At 48.0% G+C, this 21,464-nt stretch overlaps 2 protein-coding genes across 2 annotated transcripts; both read right to left on the reverse strand.

Annotated features, from left to right (window-relative positions):
* Window positions 1-1,741: 1,741 nt before the first annotated feature.
* On the reverse strand, window positions 1,742-12,991 carry LOC122104201 (TIR domain containing adaptor protein). The gene is made up of 5 exons (XM_042674923.1): window positions 12,918-12,991; window positions 8,215-8,443; window positions 6,709-6,857; window positions 3,129-3,707; window positions 1,742-2,330 (listed from the first exon to the last, which is right to left on the reverse strand). The coding sequence occupies exons 3-5, from the start codon at window positions 6,764-6,766 to the stop codon at window positions 2,311-2,313; spliced, it is 657 nt and encodes a 218-aa protein (XP_042530857.1). The 5' UTR covers window positions 6,767-6,857; window positions 8,215-8,443; window positions 12,918-12,991; the 3' UTR covers window positions 1,742-2,310.
* Window positions 12,992-15,612: 2,621 nt separating this feature from the next.
* Foxred1 (FAD dependent oxidoreductase domain containing 1) lies at window positions 15,613-21,373 on the reverse strand. The gene is made up of 11 exons (XM_042674924.1): window positions 21,246-21,373; window positions 20,747-20,967; window positions 19,953-20,063; window positions 19,563-19,681; window positions 18,412-18,506; window positions 18,038-18,139; window positions 17,529-17,605; window positions 17,183-17,343; window positions 16,919-17,048; window positions 16,549-16,653; window positions 15,613-16,354 (listed from the first exon to the last, which is right to left on the reverse strand). The coding sequence occupies exons 1-11, from the start codon at window positions 21,328-21,330 to the stop codon at window positions 16,100-16,102; spliced, it is 1,461 nt and encodes a 486-aa protein (XP_042530858.1). The 5' UTR covers window positions 21,331-21,373; the 3' UTR covers window positions 15,613-16,099.
* Window positions 21,374-21,464: the final 91 nt, after the last annotated feature.

The following is a 21,464-nucleotide window of genomic DNA, read 5'->3' on the forward strand; positions in this document are numbered from 1 at the left end:
TGACTATAAGCTGTCAAGGCTATTGGAAATAGTGTATGAATTATATCTCAACAAAACCATTTTTGTTGTTTTTGTTTTAAAAGTAGTGTATGAGATGTGCACCAGTGGCTTATACCCGTAATCTTAGCTACTCAGGAAGCTGAGATCTGAAGTTCATGGTTCAAAGCCAGCCCAGGCAGGAAAGTCCATGAGAGTCTTACCTCCAATTAACCACACACACACAAAAAAAAGATCCAGAAGTGGAGCTGTGGCCCACGTGATAGAGTGCTAGCCATGAGCAAAAGGCTCATAGTTAGTGCTCAGACCCTGGAAGAAAGAAAGAAGAAAAGAAAGGGAAGAGAGGAAAAGGAAAGAAGAAAGGAAAATATAAACATGCCATTTGTACAAACAAGAAGGTCATGTAAAATTAAATAACATGTTGAGCTAGATGTATAAAAGAATATAAACATGCCATTTGTACAAACAAGAAGGTCATGTAAAATTAAATAACATGTTGAGCTAGATGTATACAAATGCAGTAACTTTACAGCACAAGGCTAAGAATGAGAAGTCAAAATTCAGAATAGTCATTTCTGGTGGAGGAATTGAGGGCCTGGGATTAAGAGTACAAAGATAGGGCTGAGAAGGTGGCTCAGTGGTAGAGCGCTTGCCTTGCATGCATGAGGCCCTGGGTTCGATTCCTCAGCACCACATAAGCAGAAAAAAAAGCCGGAAGTGGTGCTGTGGCTCAAGTGGTAGCGTGCTTGCCTTGAGCTGAAGAGCTAAGGAACAGTGCCCAGGCCCAGAGTTCAGGCTCCACGACCGGACCCCTCCCCCCCCCCCAAAAAAAAAAAAAGAGTACAAAGAAAGTACCTCAGGAATGGTAAGATTTCACTTCTCATGTTGGGTGGTGGGTACTTCATTTCATAGTCTTTTTGATACATAATAAAATAATTCATAATTAAAAAGTTTCAATAACAAGGGATCTGATAAAGGGAAGCTTATTGAAGAGGCACCAAAATACATGTTGGGGAAACCATGACATTCATTCAGTTCAACATAGTTTCTGTTCTTTTTTCTCTTGGTGGTGGAGGTACTCGGGCTTGATCTCATGTCTCACACTTGCAAGGCAGGCATCTACCACTAGAGCCAATCCATCAGCTCCTTTTTTTTTTTTTTTTTTTTTTGCCAGTCCTGGGGCTTGAACTCAGGGCCTAGGCCCTGTCCCTGAGCTTCCTTTGCTCTACCACTAGAGCCATAGCACACTTCCAGCTTCTTCTGTTTATGTGGTGCTGGGGAATAGAACCCAGGGCTTCATGCATGCTAGGCAAGCACTCTAGCACTAAGCCACATTCCCAGCCCTACCAGCTCCTTTTTGAATTGGTTGTTTCAAGATGAGTGTCTTGGTTTATGCCCAGCCTGGCCTGGGCTGCAGTTGTCTTCATGCTTCTCTGCATCGCTGGCGTGACAGGCATATGGCACGTGCTGCTGCACGCAGCCATCCATGGTGCTCCATCCCATAGCTTAGAAGGACAGTTGTCTTGCATCCTGCTTTCTGAAGTGAGCTGATGTGTCTGAGAAGGTAAGCAGCAATAGTGTGTGTGAAGGATTTTTTTTTTTTTGTCGGTCATGGGGCTTGAACTCTGGGCCTGGGCACTGTCCCTCAGCTCTTCAGCTCAAGGCTAGTGCTCTATCACTTGAACCACAGCACCACTTCTGGTTTTCTGAGTGGCTTATTGGAGATAAGAGGCTCACAGAATTTTCCTGCCTGGGGTGGCTTTGAACCTCAATCCTCAGATCTCAGCCTCCTGAGTAGCTAGGATTACAGGTGTTCTTGTAGCTTTCTCCTGACATCTGCATTGAGGGCAACTGGTAAGAAGATCCATGCTGAGGCCTGCAGCCTCGGCTTCAGCTCATCAGTTAAGCTTATTCCTCTGGAAAGATGTCTATCAACATTGATGGGGAAGAAGGCTGGTGTGTGCCAGCTTTCTGTCCAATTCAGCAACAGACAAGATAATGTTGACCCTCCTGGTATCAGCATGTTCTCCAGCCAACCCCAACATCTGGCTTCCTCATGGCCTTCGGGGGGAGTCCCCAGCACTTCATAAACTTCCTGGGGGAGAACCCAGCTTCTTCTTGGCCTTCTTTGGGGGAAAACCCTCAGTTTTTGTGGTTTCCCTAGGGAGGCCATAGTAATGGAAAGCCCTGATTGGGCTGTCAGTGGACTCTGGCTGCTGACATGTCTCCTACCAGACCTGCTGGAACCTGAGGCCCAATATGGGCTGTTTCCAACATGACTCCAGCTTTCTGCATTCCATGATGACATGACAGTCAACTGAGTGTCTGCAGATCTGAAAGAGACCAAACAGAGTGACAGGGCATGTCCTCACAGCAATGGTTTCTCCCCAGTAAGTGCTCGCCTCCTTTTTTTTTTTTTTTTGGTCAGTCGTGGGGCTTGAACTCTGGGCCTGGGCACTGTCCCTCAGCTCTTCACCTCAAGGCTAGCGCTCTACCACTTGAGCCACTTATGTTTTTTTGGTGGTTAATTGGAGATAAGAGTCTCACAGACTTTCCTGCCTGGGCTGGCTTTGAACTACGATCCTCAGATCTCAGCCTCCTAGGATTACAGGTATGAGCCACCAGCACCCCGTTCCTCACCTCCCTTTTTATCCTTGTTTCATTCAACACACTATAATATAATGCTTCTTTCCCAGATAGGCTTATTGTGTGTGATTCTTTTTGATATTCCCTCCTGGCACCTGTCTAGCTCCTGGTAGACATCTCCAACCTAATCTATGAAAACCTATTATCACCACTGTTACTCTAATATGTACTGACAACTTTTGTGGTGTATGTGTGCGTGTGTGTGTGTGCACGCATGCATGTGCGTGTGCATGCACTGACATGTATGCATACATGTCATTTTACAATAACGGAAGCTTGAGAAACACTGAGAAAGCAGAGATCCAGGGCAGTTAAGTAACTCAACAAAGCAATTTTTCATATGCTAGTAGGTAAAAAAAAGAAAAGAAAAGAAAAAGCCAGGTAAGTCCCAGAGCCTGCACTTTGAACCAGTAGCGCTCTAACTCCACTAAAGAAAGGATCAGACACTGGCTGACTCTCCTTCCCCTACCCCTCCCAGGGCTTACAGCGCATGACAGCATCCTTGACTTGGCCAAAACCACCATCCGGGCCTCTGCCATCCACACAGTACATGAATCGCAGTTCAGGTGGATAGGCAGCTCTGGTCAGGCCTGACAGCAAGGGGATGGTGCGGCCCTCAGCCCCAGGGGCTTCAGTCAAGGCCTGCAGCATCTGGTACTTGCACCACGGGTCGTGAAGGAAGCCTGCAGTAATAAGCAGCACCTGGCAGTGACTATTGCTCAGAGCCTGGCACAGCTCAGACACAATGGCGCCACCTGGAGTTGCATCTCGAAGCTGCAGGAAGCAGCGCAGGCTGGCAGTGCTGCCTTCCAGGTAGGATACCAGCTCCTGGGCCACTGCCAGGTCCTCCTCACTGTGGCACACGCATACATCGTAGTCTTTGCTCCAGCGGCCACTGCTGCTGGTGTCCACAGGTGTTGGTGATGAGACTGCAGACACATCTGGACCAGGGCTTGAAGATGGGAGGATGTCCTCTGAGGCCAGCTCTGAGTTGTCACTGGGGTGGCTTTTGGAGGAAACAGGCCTCTCCTTGGGCTTCTTTACCAGTGCTTGCCTGAACCAGTCTGAGGAGGAGAAACACGCTGCTCAGGTCTGTTCCTTCTAATCTCAGCCTCCCCACTGACGGCACAAGGGAGGACAGGCAGAACTCCAGCCAGCTCCCTGAACTATGAAACACTTTACTCCCAGAGACCTGCCCTGCTGTTTCATTTGTTTGTGCCAGTCCTGAGGACTGAACTCCTGGCTTGGGAGCTTTCTCAGAGCTTTTTTATTCAAGGTTAGCATTCAAGTGATAACTTGAGCCAAAACTCCACTTCTAGCTTTTTTTTTTTGTCGGTCGTGTGGCTTGAACTCTGGGCCTGAGTGCTGTCCCTCATCAGTTCAGCTCAAGGGGAGTGCGTTACCACTTAAGGCACAGCGCCACTTCCAGTTTTCTGGTAGTTTATTGGAGATAAAAGTCTCACAGCCTTTCCTGCCTGGGCTGGCATTGAACTGCTATCCTCAGATCTCAGCCTCCTGAGAAAGTAGGATTACAGGCATGAACCACCGACACCCGGCCACTTCCAGCTTTTTGGTGGTTAGTTGGAGATAAGAGTCTCACAGACATTCCTGCCCAGGCTGGCTTCTAACTTGCATCATCAGATCTCAGCCTCCTGACTTGGTGAGATTACAGACATGAGCCACCAGCATCCAGCAATTTTTTGTATACCTTTCAGGTCTTGGCTAAGAGTTTCCTCTATGGCAGTGTTTTAGCAGCCTGCTCTACTAGAGAGATGGTAAAGTGGCATGTTAGTGCCTCTAGTCCCAACTACTCACAAGGCTTAGGCAGTGAGCCTGGGAGTTCTGAAACCCCTTCTCAAGAAAACAGCAATGAGCTGGGCGTCAGTGGCTCATGCCTGTAATCCTAGCTACTCAGGAGGTTGAGATCTGAGGATCGCAGTTCAAAGCCAGCCCGGGCAGGAAAGTCTGTGAGACTCTTAGCTCCAATTAACCACCAGAAAACCAGAAGTGGTGCTGTGGTAGAGCGCTTGTCTTGAGGTGAAGAACTGAGGGACAGCACCCAGGCCCAGAGTTCAAGCCCCACGACTGAAAAAAAAGAAAAAAGAAAACAACAACAAATAGATAGTGCTAGGATATAGCCCTAGCATGCACAAGAACTGGATTTGATACTCATCTCTGCAACAAAAAACAGACAAAGGACAGTCTCACCCAGCTTCATGTTCTTTGGAGTGTGGGTGTGGGTGTGCGTGTGTGCACGTGCGTGTGCTTGCCAGTCCTGGACACTCCCTGAGCTGCTTTTTGCTCTACCCCTTGAGCCACAGCGCCACTTCTGGATTTTTCTGTTTATGTGGTACTGAGGAATCGAACCCAGGACTTCGTGCATGCTAGGCAAGCATGCTACCACGAAGCCCCTTCATGTTCTTTGAAAGCTGGTAGTCCCATCCCACCTTAAACAGAATGTTCTACTTGTGAGAGCCCGAGAATCCAAGCTATGAGACCCTGAAAGGATTGGGAGTTTGGAATGCCTTCTCCCAATACACTCTCAGAATGCTGAGAGTTTTCCTGGAAAGGTCAATCAATCCTGGCTTAACAAGAACTCAGATTCCACCCTAAACTGTGTGGGATCCTGCAATTGGTAGGCTGTTTACCTTTTAGTTCTCCTTCCCCAAATCAGAAAGTTACCTACTTTCTAATATTGTCACAGGTTGAAGTTTGTACTTCCTTGCAGAAGACCAATAAAAACTTTGGTTAATGGAACCTTGGGATTTGTTGCCGGCAGAAGGCTACAGGTCCCCTGGTACCCCAAACCTCAGTTGCATGGTCCAGGTCTCCGTTATTGTGTTGCTCCTGGTCATGGTGAATTAAGTAGCACACTGTGGATTGCGACACCACTAATGCTGACTAGTCAACCATCTATGATTCTGTAAACAGCTGTGTGCAGGGGTAAGGGTCAAGCAGGCCTAAAGCCCCTTCCAACACTAACAGAAGGGGAAGTTAGATTAAGGGAGGCTACTCATTGTTTAAGGGAAAGGCCCTGAAAAATCCTAGGTTTTTGCTAGAAGAACACAGAACTTACTGAATCAGAACCTACATGTTGGGGGCAGGCACTCAGACTGTGTGCGTATGTGGAGTGGGGTTGGGGTGGGGGTACTGGAAATTGAACTCAGAGCCTTGCACTTTCTAGCTATGCGCTCTTCCACTTGAGTTATGTCCCAGTCTTTTTGCTTTTTAGTTTTTCAGAGAGCATCTTGCACTTTTGCTCAGGCTGACCTCAGATCATAATCCTCTACCTTCACTTCCTAAGTAGCTGGAGTTATAGGTGTGTATAACCACATCAGGTTCTGGCTCCCAGATTTGATGGTGGATCTACTAAGTGCTGTCTCTGGGGCCTCAAGCAAGCTAGTCATTTCCTCATTTGTTAAATGGGTTCTTTTCAGTTGTTGAAGGTTCATTTAGGTAATGCAGTATCTGGTATAATTCTCTATAACGATATTAAGCCTCAGCTGTGAATCTGGATAGGCAGTTTGGTGTCCTAGGGAATGATTAGTTTCTCTCTCTTCTTGGCTCCTTCTGTAAATGGTTCTGGAATAAAGATTTAGCTAACAAGCAGGCGCCAGGCGCTCATGCCTGTAATCCTAGCTACTCAGGAAGCACAGATCTGAGGATCGTGGTTCAAAGCCAGCCGGGGCAGGAAAGTCCAGGAGACTTCTTTATCTCCAATTAACTGCCATAAAACTGGAAGTAGTGCTGTGGCTCAAGTGGTAGAGCACTTGTCTTGAGCTGAAGAGCTCAGGGACGGCACCCAAGCCCAGAATTCAAGCCCCAGTTGTGGCACAAAAAGAGAAAAAGAATCCACCAACACATGTTTTCCTCTTCATTCTCCACAAAGCATCCAAGACCTGAAGTCCAGCACGGAGCTTCACTGTATTAATCAGCCTTGCTGTATTTTTCCTGTGTTTACCAGACAGGCCTTCACCTCACCAACATAGGGACTGAGGATAGCACTCCTTAGACGCAAGAAAAAAAAAAAAGGAAGCAGAATTAATTGAGACAGTGTCCACTCACCAGCCATCTTGCCCAGAGGTTTCTTAGAATGGGAGTGAGGAGCTGAGAAGGAGGCCATAATGCTGGCTTGCAAATTAATCCTGTGAGACCAGGATTAGGAAAGCAACAGAAGCGGGGAGACCCAGTGGTGACCTCGTAGAGCAGCCATCCTACAAGGCAGAGGGAGGGAGAGAGAGTCACAAAAACCGTACCTACCCTACTGTTAGACGCAGGGCGTGGGCTTCCACAAGTTCTGCTTTTCTCCTGGTACCTAACAGATTCGGTTTCTAATTGAAACCTAGTCTAAGGGCTAAGACTGGTCTAAAGCAGGAAAAGGCACTGTGATTGGAGCGGATTCAGGATAAACCCAGATCGGTGCAGAGGGCTCAGAGTTACAGAGTATGAGTTCAGCATGACTGGCAGAGTGAGTGTTCTCGGCTCTACGTGGGCCAAAACACATTCCAAATTTGGGGAGACTGGGCTGACAGGCAGCTCTTCAGAGGGACTTCCTGGTAATTGCTGATATGGGAGAAAGACAATTACTACTTGGAGAGATAATTCTGTATCCAGATGGATGGGTGATAAGGAGTAGTACAAGCAGGAAACCTTGTAAGACTATTTGGTTTTGTTTTGTTTTTACCAAGTCTGTTTTCCCTTAATGACCCCATTGATCCACCCATCTAGCACTGGACTGTCAGCTTAGGGAGACTTTCATGGAGTGATATGGTGAGGGCTGCTGACTGCAGGCAAAGTGCCAGGATTCTCACTTCTTGTTACCTGTGGCCTTCTGCAGTCTTGCTATGCCCCAGTGTCTCCATTTGGGAAACAGAGATACTGTAATGTTAGAAACTGCTTCTCAGGATTATTGCAAGAATCACACAAGGTAGTTTATGTAATGTGTTCAGAAAATGTTGTAGAATATGTCTTTAGCCTATCTAGCCAGGTACTGGTGACTCACACCTGTAACCTTAGCTACCCAGGAGGCTGAGATATGAAAATTAGTGGTTCAAAGCCAGCCCAGGCAGAAAAATCCCCATGAGACTCTTATCTCCAATGAACCACCAAACTAAAGGTGGTGCTGCGGCCCCAGTGGTATGGTAGAGCACTGGGCATGTGCAAAAGAGCTCAAGGACAGCGCCCAGGCCTTGAGTTCAAGACCCAGGACAGGCACAAAAATAAATAAATTGATAGAGAGATAAATAACCCGTGTAGTCATGGTGATAGGTGCTACAGTCTCACCTACTTGGGAATCTGAAACAGGATAACTGCTTAACACTATGAATTCAAGACCAGCCTGCGCAACAGAATGAGACTGTCTCACACAAGGAAAAAGCCAACAAATAACATACAGATCCACATGTAAGGTATATGTTTGTAAATAATATTCAATACTGTGACTTTCATTGTTTGTTCCCACATTGATCACTGCTATCTGAGATTCCAGAAGCTTTTGTTTTTGTTGTGGAGGAGGGTGAGATGCTCAAATTGCTTCTAAATTGATACAAAAACAGAGGATCAAGAATTTACCTTGGATGGATAATTTGCTGGGGTTTCTTCCCACCAGAAGGACGGGGATGTCCCGGATGCTGGCAGGTCTTCCAGCCTCTGTTTCTGGAGGAAGATGGCGTGATGCAGAGCCTGCCCTGGTGCAGCGGGAGTGCTGCATTCTAGAGATACCTCTCCAGTTGAAGAACTTGGCTCTCTGTGGTAGTGGTAGTGGAGCCACCTGCAGAGGGCTGCTTTCTGACTGTCAGATCTTCAGAGGCCAAAAGAAAAGAAACCAATCTGATTACTAGAACATTGTAACAAGAGGTTTCCAAACTTAAAGAATGTCAGTCTAGGTTGGCTATTAATACCTTGTTCACTGATACTAAAAGACCACTGAGATCTGAGGATTGTGGTTCAAAGCCAGCCAGGGCAGGAGTTCAAGCCCATGACCAACACACACACACACACACAAAGACACTGGAGCAGGGCAGGGCACGGGATGACTTATTTCATGGTCAACTAGTTTGGATTGAGTCTTGGCTACTCAGGAGGCTGAGACCTGAGTATCACAGTTGAAAGCCAACCCCTGGCAGGAAAGTCCATGAGACTCTTACCTCCAATTAACCACCAGAAAACTGGAAGTGGAGGTGTAGCTCAAAATGGTAGACTGATAACCCTGAGCAAAAGAACTCAGGGATAGGGCCCAGGTCCCAAGTTCAAGGCCCATGACCACCAAAAATTAAATAAATAAATACAGATGCCTTTTCCTCCACAGCAACATACATTAGGTCACTTGGTTTTTACATTATATTTTTAAATTTTGTTTTAATTTTTAAACTGTAATATGTATAGATTTAAAAGTTTCACAAAATGCCTTTGCCTTTTGACAACACATCCTAATTTGGGGTGATTACCCTTTTCATTGTTCAAGAAATGTATAGCTGGATGCTGGTGACTCATGCCTCTAATCCTAGGGCTGGGATGTTGCTCAGTGGCAAAGTGCTTGCCTAGCAAGTGCAACATCCTGGGATCGATCCCCAGAATCAAAAAAGAAAGGAAAAAGGCAAAAAAATCTATATTGAGGAGTATACTGGAAGAGCACTTGATTAGCATATGTGAAGCCCTAGGTTCAGTCCCAACACTGCCAAAAGAGAAGACGAAGATGGAGAAGAAATCTAGCAACATATGCCTCTGGAACAAGACTAGTACAAGCCCTTGTAACTGTTTTTTAAAAAAATATTTTACCTTATTGTTATAGAGGTGATGAATGGAGAGATTAAAATCACATGAGTCAGGTACCGAGTACATTTCCTTTTGTACAGTGTCCTCTGTTCCCTCATTCTCTCCCAGTACCTTTTCCCATCTCTACCCATGAGGTGTATAAGCCCTTGTAACTATTATGAAAACGTTTAAGCTTGGGAAACAACATCATCTTTGACAGGATAATTGAGCAAGATTCTAGATAAGTTCCAGTAACTGCACACATGACTTTCTTCCTGGAGTCTCAAATCTCAAACCTTCCTTGTTCCTTGCCAGACTTTGTGCATGCAGCCAGAGCTGTGGAACTATCACACAGTCACACATGCTTTCATCTTTCCAAGACTTAATAATGGTTATCATATGGCAAGATACAGTTGTCAAGAAGGTAAGACTTAACTGGAAGGTCTGTTCATTAGCTTTGTCGAGTCTCTGATTTGTTATGTGGCCTCATATGTATATATGTATATATATGAGGCCACATAGCATATACATATATATATATATACATGCATACATATGTGTATATATATATATGTGTGTGTATGTATATATGGTCACATTTTCTTGTGTTTTTGAAAAACAAAGCATCCAGGCACAATGGTGCACACTTATAATACTTGATACTTGGGAGGTAGAGGAAGGAGGATCTTAATAAGTTGAAGACCAGTCCAGGAAAACTTACAATGAGACCCAATCTGAAAAACAAAATAAGAAAGGCCTAGAATAGTGACTGAAATGGTAGAACATGTGCCTAGCTTGGGTTCTACCAATAGTAACAGAAGAAGAAAAAAACCAATTCATAAAGCAGAACAATATATACCTCAGATACCCATTTAAATAGAGAACAACAGAGACCTGATAGAAAATTAGTAAGGAACTTCTTCACAGTACTTTTGGTGTCTTTTTGGCTGTATTTCCAATATTATATGTAGGAACTTAAGACAGGAAAATCTGATGATGTGGTTTCACTGTATAAAATCCAAAATGTGGAGCTGGGTGCTGGTAGCTCACACCTATAATCCTAGCTACTAAGGAAATTGAGATCTGTGGACTATATTTCAAAGCCAGCCCGGGCAGACAAGTCCTGGTAAGACTCTTTATCTCCAATTAACCACTGAAAAGCCAGAAGTGGAGCTGTGTCTCAAAGTGGAATAGTGCTAGCCTTGAGTAAAAGAGCTCAAGGCCAATACTCAGGCCCTGAATTCAAATCCCATGACTGACAAAAAAAAAAAATACAAAATGTGTTAAATACTATCCAGTGTCTAACTGGTCTCCAATTTTTATTATCTAGGGAGTGTCTTGAGACCTGTGAAGACGTATGATTTTTTTTTGCGGGGGGGGGGGGGGGTCTGATCGTGGGGCCTGAACTCTGGGCCTGGGTGCTGTCTCTCAGCTCTTCAGCTCAAGGCTAGCACTCTACCACTTGAGCCACAGCGCCACTTCTGGCTTTTTTTTTTTTTTTTTTTGCTTATGTGGTGCTGAGGAATCGAACCCAGGGCCTCATACATGCAAAGCAAGCACTCTACCACTGAGCCACCGTCCCAGCCCAAGACTTATGATTTTTATTTTTTTAATTTTTAAAGACTTATGATTGAAGATATGTCTCTTAACGTTTAATTTTATCTTAGATTTCTCTTCATCTGAAATCACTATTTGGGGTAGACAGGTAATGTAGTTCCCCAAAGATGTCCACAAGCTAACCATAGCACAGTTTTATCAAAGAGTGGTTTGTAGACTTCAGGAGACCAGCCCTAGAGTGACCTCCAGGTTCACACTTGTGAGTGTGGGGTAGACCCACTCATTTCTAAACCACAGAATATGGCAAAGATGATGGAGTGTCACTCATATAGTTATGTTACTATTTATGATGCATGTGTGTTTGTCTTCATACCTGCACACACTATACAGGAGATGCATATATACCATGTGTATGAGTATTATATGTGCATGCATAGGTGCATTTGTATGCACCCAGCTCCTTCTTGAAAGACAGGAGAGACACCATTGCATAATGTCCTGAGTTCAAACCCCAGTACTTGAGTACACATGTGCACATGCACCCACAAACAGGAAAAAACATATCTAGCAACACAAGTCCAGTAGGATGGATAACTAGCCTGGTATAATCATGCAGCAGAAATAAATTAATGTATTAACACAACATGGATGCGTATCACCAAACTTATTGATTGTACAATACCAAATACACAAGACTATATAACATGACTTAAGGACTAGAAATCCAAAAGCAGGCAAAGCTATTTTATAGAAGCAGAGGGCTGGAGTGGAGCTAAGAGCCAGTGACTCAGGCCTATAATCCTAGCTACTCAAGAGGCTGAGGTTTGAGGATCAGGTTTAGAGGCAGTCTGGGCAGACAAAACTGGGAGACTCATCTCCAATTAACCAACAAAAAGCTGGGAGTGAAGGTGGCTCAAATGGTAGAGTGACAGCCCTGAGCCAAGAAGACCCTGAGAGAAGTAGTCTCTCCTCCCCGAATAAAGAGACTCTGGGAAGGTAATCACCTGAGGGGAAGCCGAGGCTGGAAGTGGGCAGTGGGCTTCCTTGATAGGTGCTAGTAATGGTTTGTTTTCTGTTCTAGAAGCAGGTTGCACAGGAAACAAAAATCACGGTGAAAAATGACCAATTAGGCTACATACTTAGTAAGATTTGTGCCGGGTGCTGGTGGCTCACACCTGTCATCCTAGCTACTCAGGAGGCTGAGATCTGAGGATCGCGGTTCAAAGCCAGCCCGGGCAGGGACGTCCATGAGACTCTTCTCTCCAATAAACCACTCAGAAAACCAGAAGTGGTGCTGTGGCTCAAGTGGTAGAGCGCTCGCCTTGAGCTGAAGAGCTGAGGGACAGCGCCCAGGCCCAGAGTTCAAAAAAACAGTTTGTGCCCTTTTCTATAGGTATGTAACCTACACACACACACACACACACACACACACACACACACACACACACACACACACACTCAAACCAAAACCAAACCAAAATGTGGTTTCCTCTGAGTCACCCCTGGCCCTCAGGCCCCAGGGGTCGGCTCGGCTGGAGCACTTCCCCGTCTTCACCGCCCTGCTCCGGGTGCAGAGCGGAGCTCCATTCACCTGCCACCGGCCGGAACCGGACGCGGGTCTGTCGGGTCCCTCCGCCCCGTGCCTGGTCCGTGGGCGCGGAGGGCGCTCGTTGGGCGCCTCTGTCCGTCATCGGTCCTTGACCCTGGAGGCACCAACCCAAGTCAAAAGCAGCGGGACCGGCGGTGCCCACCAGAGACGGCTGTACGGAGCGGGGCAAGGCTGACCTCGCCTGGCCAGAGTCGGGTTCGAGCCCCGCTGAGGCCGAGCCCCTCGGGCGGCATGCTCAGAAGTCGAGCAAGTTGCCCCGGGGCCGAGGTCAGGCCGGGTGGAGGCTGGAAGTCGTCCTGGGCGCCCCGGGGGTGCGGGTTCCCCCGCCCCGCCCCCGCGATCGCGCCCCGCTCACCTGGCGCCCCCGGTACGCGCTGCCTGGCCGGGCCCGGCCCGGGAAATGCGGCGCGCGGCCCGGCTCCCGGAAGCGGCGGGGCGCCGCCCCTCCAGCCGGCTGTCCCGTCGCCTGGCGACGCCGCCGGGCCGCGCGCAGGGCCGGGCACGCAGCCCACAGCCCGGCTTCGGCGGGCCGCGCCGCAGCGAAGAAGGGTCCTGAAGGCAGGACGGGCGGCCTGGGTGGCTGGCCCCGGGCGCACAGGCTGGGGCGGGAGCGGGGCCCCTGCAGGCTGGGGGGCCCCAGGCCAAAGGGCTTTGTGTTCCAGGCCCAGAGTCCCAAGTGGGAACCTGCTGTTCCCCAGGAACGTTCCACAGGGCTGTGGCGGCCAGAGGGAAAGAAGGCAAGGCGTTGGCAAGCCCAGGCTACACAGGTTCTGTGAAGCTAGGCGCCTGTGGCTCACACCTGTCACCTTAGCTACTCAGGAGGCTGAGATCTGAGGATCCAGGCCCTCACCGGCGCGTCTAGGGACACTGTCCTATTTCCATACAGACACATGACCACTTTCACCATGTGTCTTTCGTCACTTTCTCCACTAACTGTACTTTCTGCTGATACCTCTTCTAACAGAGCCTGTTTCACTTTTCTGTGTGCAAGTGTGTGCGTCAGTCCCAGGACTTGAACTCAAGGCCTGAGCGCTTGCTGTTCCTGAGCTGCTTTTGCTCAAAAATAGCACTCCACCACTTGAGCCACAGGCCCACTTCCATCTTTTTGATGGTTAATTGGAGATAAGAGTCTCACAGACTTTCCTGCCGAGGCTGGCCTTGAACCTCCATCCTCAGATCTCAGCCTCCTGAGTAGCTGTAAAGGCATGAGCCACACAGTCTGGCAGGAAAAGTTTTCCCTTTCCCCTTTTTATTTCCTCTTTTCAAGAAATTACTTCACACTTAAACCACACAGCATTTTTAAACACTGACATGATTCCCTAATAAAACAAAGAGAGAAAAAGTTGATCTTAGTAGAAACAAGGCACACCATCATTTTAGTTTTCAAACATTATTGCACTTAACTTCCATAATTTGACAAAGCAGTCATGAAATAACCTGCAGACTAGTTTTAACAAATAATACCTGTAAGCAGACATGACTGTCCTAAGTGGTTAATTAGGTGTGAAATGTATGAACATTAGTGGTTATTGTAGAGCTAGAGTATCACGCCTTCTCCAAGCTGAGCCACAGATAGTGGGGTGGACCATGTGGGCTGACTTCTGCAAGCCGCAGGGAATCTGCCCTTCCCACATCCTCTCTTTAAATCTCCAGGAATGTGGCTTTAGCTGTCATCTTGGACTGGGAAGGCCTTGAGACCAGGGATGGATCTTCAGGGTCCAGCAGCAAGTTCCCAGGGGAGCACTTAGATATTGACAAGTGACAAGACTGACAAAGTTTAGGAGGGCTGAGTGTTGGAACAAAGATGAAGGGTTGTCTCTCCACATTGTATAAAGGAAAACAGATTCAACAGCATATCCCAGTAGGCTGAGTTTGAACAAGGTCTTGTTGCAACAGAACTCCTTAATGTGTTAGTAATGTTAGTGGGGTTTTCTTGGACAGGATCTATGTAAACCAGCCCCAATCCTCCGACCTCTACCTCGCAAGTGTAGGGATAACAGGTGTGTCCCATCATGCCTGGCTAACATATAGCATTTGTTAAAGGGCATAGCTCGGGGCAAGCGGCCAGATGAAGCCTTTCCCTTTGGACCCTTAGGTTAAAGTGCCTGTGCTGAAGACACTGAAAGCGCTGAGCATCTGAGGAGCTACCTTCCAGGTGTCCTTCTGCCATGCCTCTAGCATGTTCCTTCCTGTCTTTGCAGGATTGCCTTCTGTGGTGCTTCCTCTTTTGCTTATTTCACTGGGCCTGGCTCCGGCCAGCCTCCTCTCCAGCAGCACCTCCTCTCCCCTCCCTCCCGTGTGTGAGGCCCCCATCCATCCTGTGCACTCCACTCTCATTTTGAGGGGGGGACATTTTCCTGGCTTGTTCTCTCAGGGCCACCTTTCTTCTGCTTACTGTCTATTCCTCCCCATGCTGCTGAAACTGCCCTCTGAGAGGTCACCGCTGACCTACTTGGTGCTGAACTCAGCTGCACTGTCATTTCATACGGCCAGCTGCTTTCATTTCCATATCACACTCCCCTGGACTTTCTCCTGCTTCTCCGGGACCTCTTCGGCATTCTCTTCCTGTGTTTCTTCAATGTCAGTGGGGTGCTGGAGCTTCCCCGGTCACCCCCCCCACCCCATTCTACCCTTCCTTAAAAATGTCATCATGTTCCATGATGTCATCACTATCTACAGCCTGGGTTGTCTGCTGAGGCCCCATCAATGAATCCTAGCCCCACTTGGATTACCCCTGATGGCATGCAGGGTTCTTAGATAGGAAAAGTTCTAGTGAAGCTGTACTGTGCTTGTCTCTGCTTGCTGGTGTCTCTCATCTTACTGGGCCGGAATAAATATTAAATAGGTGACTTGCTTCATCCTTCCCTCTATAACCACCACCCCTGCAGCAACTTAGGAGCAGGGGGCCCTCGCTTGCAAACCAGCTGCCTACTCCCTGGGATTGAAGAAAGATCTGGGGTGGAGGATGGGGCTATTTACCTATTCCTAGGGCCAAAGCTAGTGGGATGCTTCAAAAACTTCTGCTGTGAGAAGACAGAAGGAACAGAAGATTAGAGGGAGTGAGCTAATCACATTTATTGATGACTCAGGTAGCAGATAAGTCAATCTATCCAGGTGAGGCTGTTTCAGATAGCTCCGGTTGCCTGGAACCTGCCCAGGTCAGAGGCCATCCCTCTGTGCCAGCACCAGGTAAGAAGCCATAGGCCCTGGTGTCTAGGACACCAGAGATTGTCTTAGTGTACATTATCACCTGGGCCACTTTCTCTTGGCCCAGGCCTAGACCTCATGCCCTGCCACATGGGGGCAGATGGGCTGGATGGAAGGTGTTATTTTATTTATTTATTTATTTTTGGGTCTGGTCATGGGGCTTGAACTCTGGGCCTGGGTGCTGTCCCTCAGCTCTTCAGCTCAAGGCTAGCGCTCTACCACTGAGCCACCTTCCCAGCCCTGGATGGAAGGTGTTAAAGGAGGTCTGGCACAATGCCCAGATGAGGATGGGTGATGAGTAGGCTGGGGCCTGAGGAAGAGCTTCTATACTCAGAAAATATTCCTCTCCTGGAATTTCTCTTCCAAGTAAAAGCGGCTGAAGAGGAAAGGGCTCATGTCGATGGTCTGGAAGTGGCCTTCTAGCACCATCTCCGCCACGGCTCGTCCCACAGCTGGGGCATGCTGAAGCCCATGACCACTGAAGCCCGTAGCAAAGTACATGTTGACAACGAGTGGATGGGGGCCCACCACGCCATTCTGGTCAAATGTGTTGTAGTCATAAAAACCAGCCCAGGCACTCTGAACCTGTGGGTGAACAAGAGGCAGGGTTCTCAGAGTGCTGCTAACATGCTCAGCCCTCACTCTTCACCAGGGGTCAGCTTCTGAGGGGTTCATGGGATGGAATGGGTCCGACGGGTTCCTCAGTAGTTACAAAGTGGCAGGACATGCCAGTACACAGGAAAGGGCACCAAGATGCACAACCATCGCCTGTCAGTTACCTTCAAATTGTTAAACGCTGGTACCCTCTTGGCCAAATGGGGCCACACCTTGTCCTGAAAGAAATCATGGTCCACTTCCAGGTTCGTGGGATCTGGTTCTTCCTCCTGGGTGAGAGAGGTGAGGGCAAAACTTCTATTGTCTGGGATTTAAGGGCAAAACCCCAGCCCTCCCTAATCCCTTTAACCAATCTAAGGGGGAGGGAGAGAGAACTTGGGAGAGGGAAGAAGAGGGAGAGAGGACTGCAGTATGGCAGGGAGGAAAAAAAGATAACTGCATGTGTATGGCAGGGAGGGTGGTAGCAACAAATTCTAATCTGGGGAGCTACAGCACCAACACCACACAGAACCCCCACCCCCCAAACTGGCTTACCTCAGTGGGACTCCGGCCACCTAGGTAGTTGCAGCCTAATCCTTCCCGCCGGAAATAGACTCTACTGACATCTGCAACCAGGGGAGTCTCTAGACCTGGTCCCTGCGGGCAGTGCCATACGTACACATACCTGCCATGACCAAGGGAGTGAGGACATTACAAGAACAGCATGGCAGCCTGACCCCTTCCATGACTCTCCATCTTCTCGAATTTCTATATGCTTTCTCTCTCACCAACTTCCTCAGCTGCCCGGAGGGAAGCTACCTTTTCCTTGGCTCCACAGGTAGCTTGATGCCCTGCAGGGTGCCAGGTGGCCCCATCCCAATACCAGCCAACTCAGCAACCTGCCCAGACCAGGCCCCAGCAGCGTTGATCACTATGGCACATTCCACTGGCTGGTACTCCAGGCTGTTGTCCATCTTCACCTGCAGACACCCGAGGGTGAAGGGAGGGAGGGCCTGGACCACATACAGGCACTAGGAGAGATACTCAGTATCCTGGGTCTTACTTTGCCCATATGGAAAATGGACAGAGGACCGACATCAGGACAAACTACCTTTCTTGTCCCTCTATTGTGGAGAGGAGGAGCACAATGAGACGAGGGACTTACATGGACTTCATAGATCCTTTTCAAGTTGACCTTTTCTCCACTTGAGGTCTCCATGGAGGTAGATGAAGTGACAAAACCTGCAGGGAAAAAAAGAAAGGAAAAAAAAAGCCCTTAGGGGCTGAGAGAGAGAGCTCATGTATTTGGCATGCACACAGCCCCAGGTTCAATCTCACTCAACATCCTGCCCCATTCTCCCCACAAAAGTAAAGCCTTCGAGGCCTTGCAGAAGGAAGTGAGGATCCCACAGGTCTAGGAAAGAAGGCTAAGGGTAAGCATTTCCCCACCGGCACTGAAGTGAACAGAAGTTAGGGAACCAGGAGGAACTTGGCTATATAGAAAAGACAGGGTAATGCTGAACAACTGAACAAGTCACAAAGCAGACTAGTGTGGAGTAGTTAGGCTGGCCCTATCTCTTGCCAATCCTTCTTAGGCTGCGAGTGAGAAGATGGTACCCGGTCGAAACCTCGCACTGGTTGCTAGAAACAGAAGGTAAGGTGCCTTGGACTCACGTGTCACCTCTCCCTGGGAGAAAAGGACTCCCATTGACTGGAGCTTTAGCCGAAATGCTTGGAGCAGCGACCAGGGGTCAAACCAACCTTCACCCTCCATCCCTGAGATGAAGAAAACAGAATTAATTCACAAAGAAGGACTAAGATCCCATTCTTCTTAGTATATTCCCTGACCCTCCATTAACATTTTTCTAGGGCTTGGAAGCCAGGGAAGGTCATTAGAATCCAATCCTGGTGAAGGAACGAGAAGTAGTATGGCCAGAGGCCAGTCCTGGTACCCAGGAGGAAAGTGGTCCTCCTTTATTGTGGCCATGGCATGCTGAGACATCACTATCTTTAGAAGGCTGTCCCTTCTCTCTGCAGATGAACCTTACCATAAGAAGCCAGAGCCACTCCCTCTGTGTTTATCCAGGGAAACTTGGTCCGAAGATGTTCGGGAGACATCAGACAAACTTTGGCCCCTTCCTGCCTGAGAGAAATATGTGCATGTGCATACAGTATTAAGAGAGGCTGTGTGCAGAGGAGAGAAGCATGAATGCTAGTTTCAGGGGGAAGTGCAGGCCCTGATAGCACTTCTTGTCTTAAACCTCCTGTTTTTTCTTCATTGGTGAATGTGCAAAGACTGAACCTTCCAGTGAAGGTTCTTTAGCATCTGAAGCCTCTTCCCCAACCTACAACCTGGTCTCCTTCAGTACTCTCAGTTTTCACCCTATCTCCTTCCACAGACAGATAGGAAACTTGCTACCCCTTACTCCACTGCTCATTACAATCTTGTTCTCCAGAATGACTGTCTCCTCTAGGACAGTGTCACTCAAAGGGGGGCCCTGTAAAAACAAAACAGATGCTGGTGGCTCACACCTATAATCCTAGCTACTCCAATTAACCAGCAAAAAACTGGAAGTGAAGATATAGCTCAAGTAGTAGAGCACTAAGGCTGAGTGAAAAAAAGCCAAGTGAGAACATGAGGCCCTGAGTTCAAGCCCCAGTACTGGCACAAAACAAAACCCTACCACTTTATTTTTTGGTTGGTCGTGGGACTTGAACTCTGGGCCTGGGCTGCTGTCTCTGAACTCTTCAGCTCAAGGCTAGTGCTCTACCATTTGAGCCACAGCGCCACTTCCTGTGTTTCTGGTGGTTTATTGGAGATGAGAGTTTCACGGACTTACCTGCCTGGGCTAGCTTTGAACTATGATCCTCAGATCTCAGCCTCCTGAGTAGCTTAGGATTACAGGTGTGAGTCACTGAAATCAGGCCTTAATCCTACCACTTTCATGAGCCAGAAGGACTGGCTGGTACAGATTCCCAGTGCTAACACTGACTAGGTCCTTGTGCCTCATTTCTCTACTACCACCTCCATATGAAATAGACATGTCCCAATGATTGAGTTGTATGTTAACTCCTGACTCTTTCCTAATAGACTAAGCTCCTAGACAAGAGGCATCTGTGACATCAACCCCGGCTTCCCTGTTCCTAATTTGGAAATGTGAATCTGAAAAGGTGAAACCAGCTTATGGTGGATACCCACCTCTGCACTTTCACGTTGTTCTCCAGAACTGCAGCATCCTTGTCTGAAGCCAGCAAAAGGTAACCTGAGGGGTTGAACTGGAGGTCCACAGGAGGAGCATCCACGACAGCCAGGTACTCCTGTTTACAAATAAAAGCTGTACTCTAAAAAGGCTAACTTAGCGAATTGGAGAGCTTTCCTGGACTCCTCACTATGGCTCCCAGAATTCAGTGCTACAGACCAGACAGGAGCCCTACTAGGAACCAACTCTAGGGAGAAAAGTGAGGGTTCTAATTCTAGCTACTGGAGCCATTCCTCCTTCTTTCAGCCCTTTGTGTAATAAACTACTCCTCTTTCTAAGCTAAGAAAAGGGTCACAATCCCCAGCCCCCCCAAATCTCACTGGACATACATTGATGTTCCGTAGAAAGTTGGCTGAAAACAGGGAGAGCTGGATGTTCTCAGGCAAGGAGAACTGCTGACGAATTCCGCCCACAGAAAGCACCGTGGAGGCCTTTGAATACTGTAGAAACACAAGAAAAATTGAGGTAGGCAAGTATGCTTGCTGTCATATGTAATAGACTTATGAAAAATTTAGCTGAAGTCAGGTGTGCAAATTTATAATCTAAGGAACAGGGGTGAACAAACCTGTATTCAAGTCAACCAGAAGCACTAGAATAAAATGTTTTATTATTGATAAATGAGTAGGGCAAAGAGTGTCAATCATTTATAAAGGGCTGGCCACCTTGGAACAAAATGATAATAAATCCAAGGGCAGATTAGAAAATGAAAAGACAAGACCAAAGTACCAAAGGCCAGCAGCTAGCTGATAAAAAGCAAATAGAAAAAAACCAAAGTACAAAAATTTCAAAAGTATGGGGCTGGGAAGGTGGCTCAGTGGTAGAGTGCTTGCCTCGCATGAAAAGAAGCCCTGGGTTCGATTCCTCAGCACCACATAAACAGAAAAAGCTGGAAGTGGCACTGTGCCTCAAGTAGTACAGGTCTAGCCTTGAGCTGAAGTGCTGAGGGACAGCACCCAGGCTCAGAGTTCAAGCCCCACGACCGACAAAAAACAAAACAAAAACTTCAAAAAGAATGGAAGACTAAGGTCTTCCCTTTCCTCCACTTCCATTGCTCCTAGAGTCCTTAATAAAATGATATATCTTTATTGCACCAATCATGACTTTGCTCGCTCCCAGATCTCACCGTGCTATCTCGTTCCACCACTAGCACCCGGATGGCATCTCGTTTCTTCTCTAGCTTCTTCAGCCAATAGGCCACAGACAGGCCAATCACCCCACCTCCAACAACCACCACATCCGCGTGTTCTGGAGGCAGATGGCTGGTGTCATACAGTGGATCCCAGGTGTCACCAGGCAGGGCTGACTGGATCTTCTTCTTTATCTCAGCTACTTTTCCATCCCAGTCTGTGGAGGCGCAGTTATCATTAGGACATGTATTTCCTTCCCACATGGTAGGGAGTTGGTTGGATGGGCAGTTCCCAGTCATTCCTGTCTCACAAGGTCAACTCACACCCAGAGTAAGCAGGGGTCTCCTTGGGATCCATACACTGGCCCAGGTTCAACAAAGTCTCGAAGGGACGCTTTCTCCCTCCGCGCAGCCAACCCATTCTAAGCCCTACAAGCCAAACAACTGGAGGCTGTAGACGACCCAGAACCCTACCCAAAACTGCCCTCAGCTTTACCCAGAGTTGAGCCTCCTCTGCGTGTGCCTAGCCGCCGGAATGAGAGGCCTGGGCGCAGGCCCAGCTGCAGAGCCCTCCGAAACATCAGCTTTTCGCACCCCGGGACTCTGCTACAACCTTCGTTATCACCTTTCCGCGCCACGGGGGTATTCGGACGAGCCCACCCATTGGTCAACAGTCACCCCCAGATTCCTCCCCCCTTCATACTATTGGTAGTTA

This window comes from Dipodomys spectabilis, unplaced genomic scaffold (assembly GCF_019054845.1).
Source record: "Dipodomys spectabilis isolate Male_0828 unplaced genomic scaffold, ASM1905484v1 ptg000023l, whole genome shotgun sequence".
Taxonomy (NCBI): Eukaryota; Metazoa; Chordata; class Mammalia; order Rodentia; family Heteromyidae; genus Dipodomys; species Dipodomys spectabilis.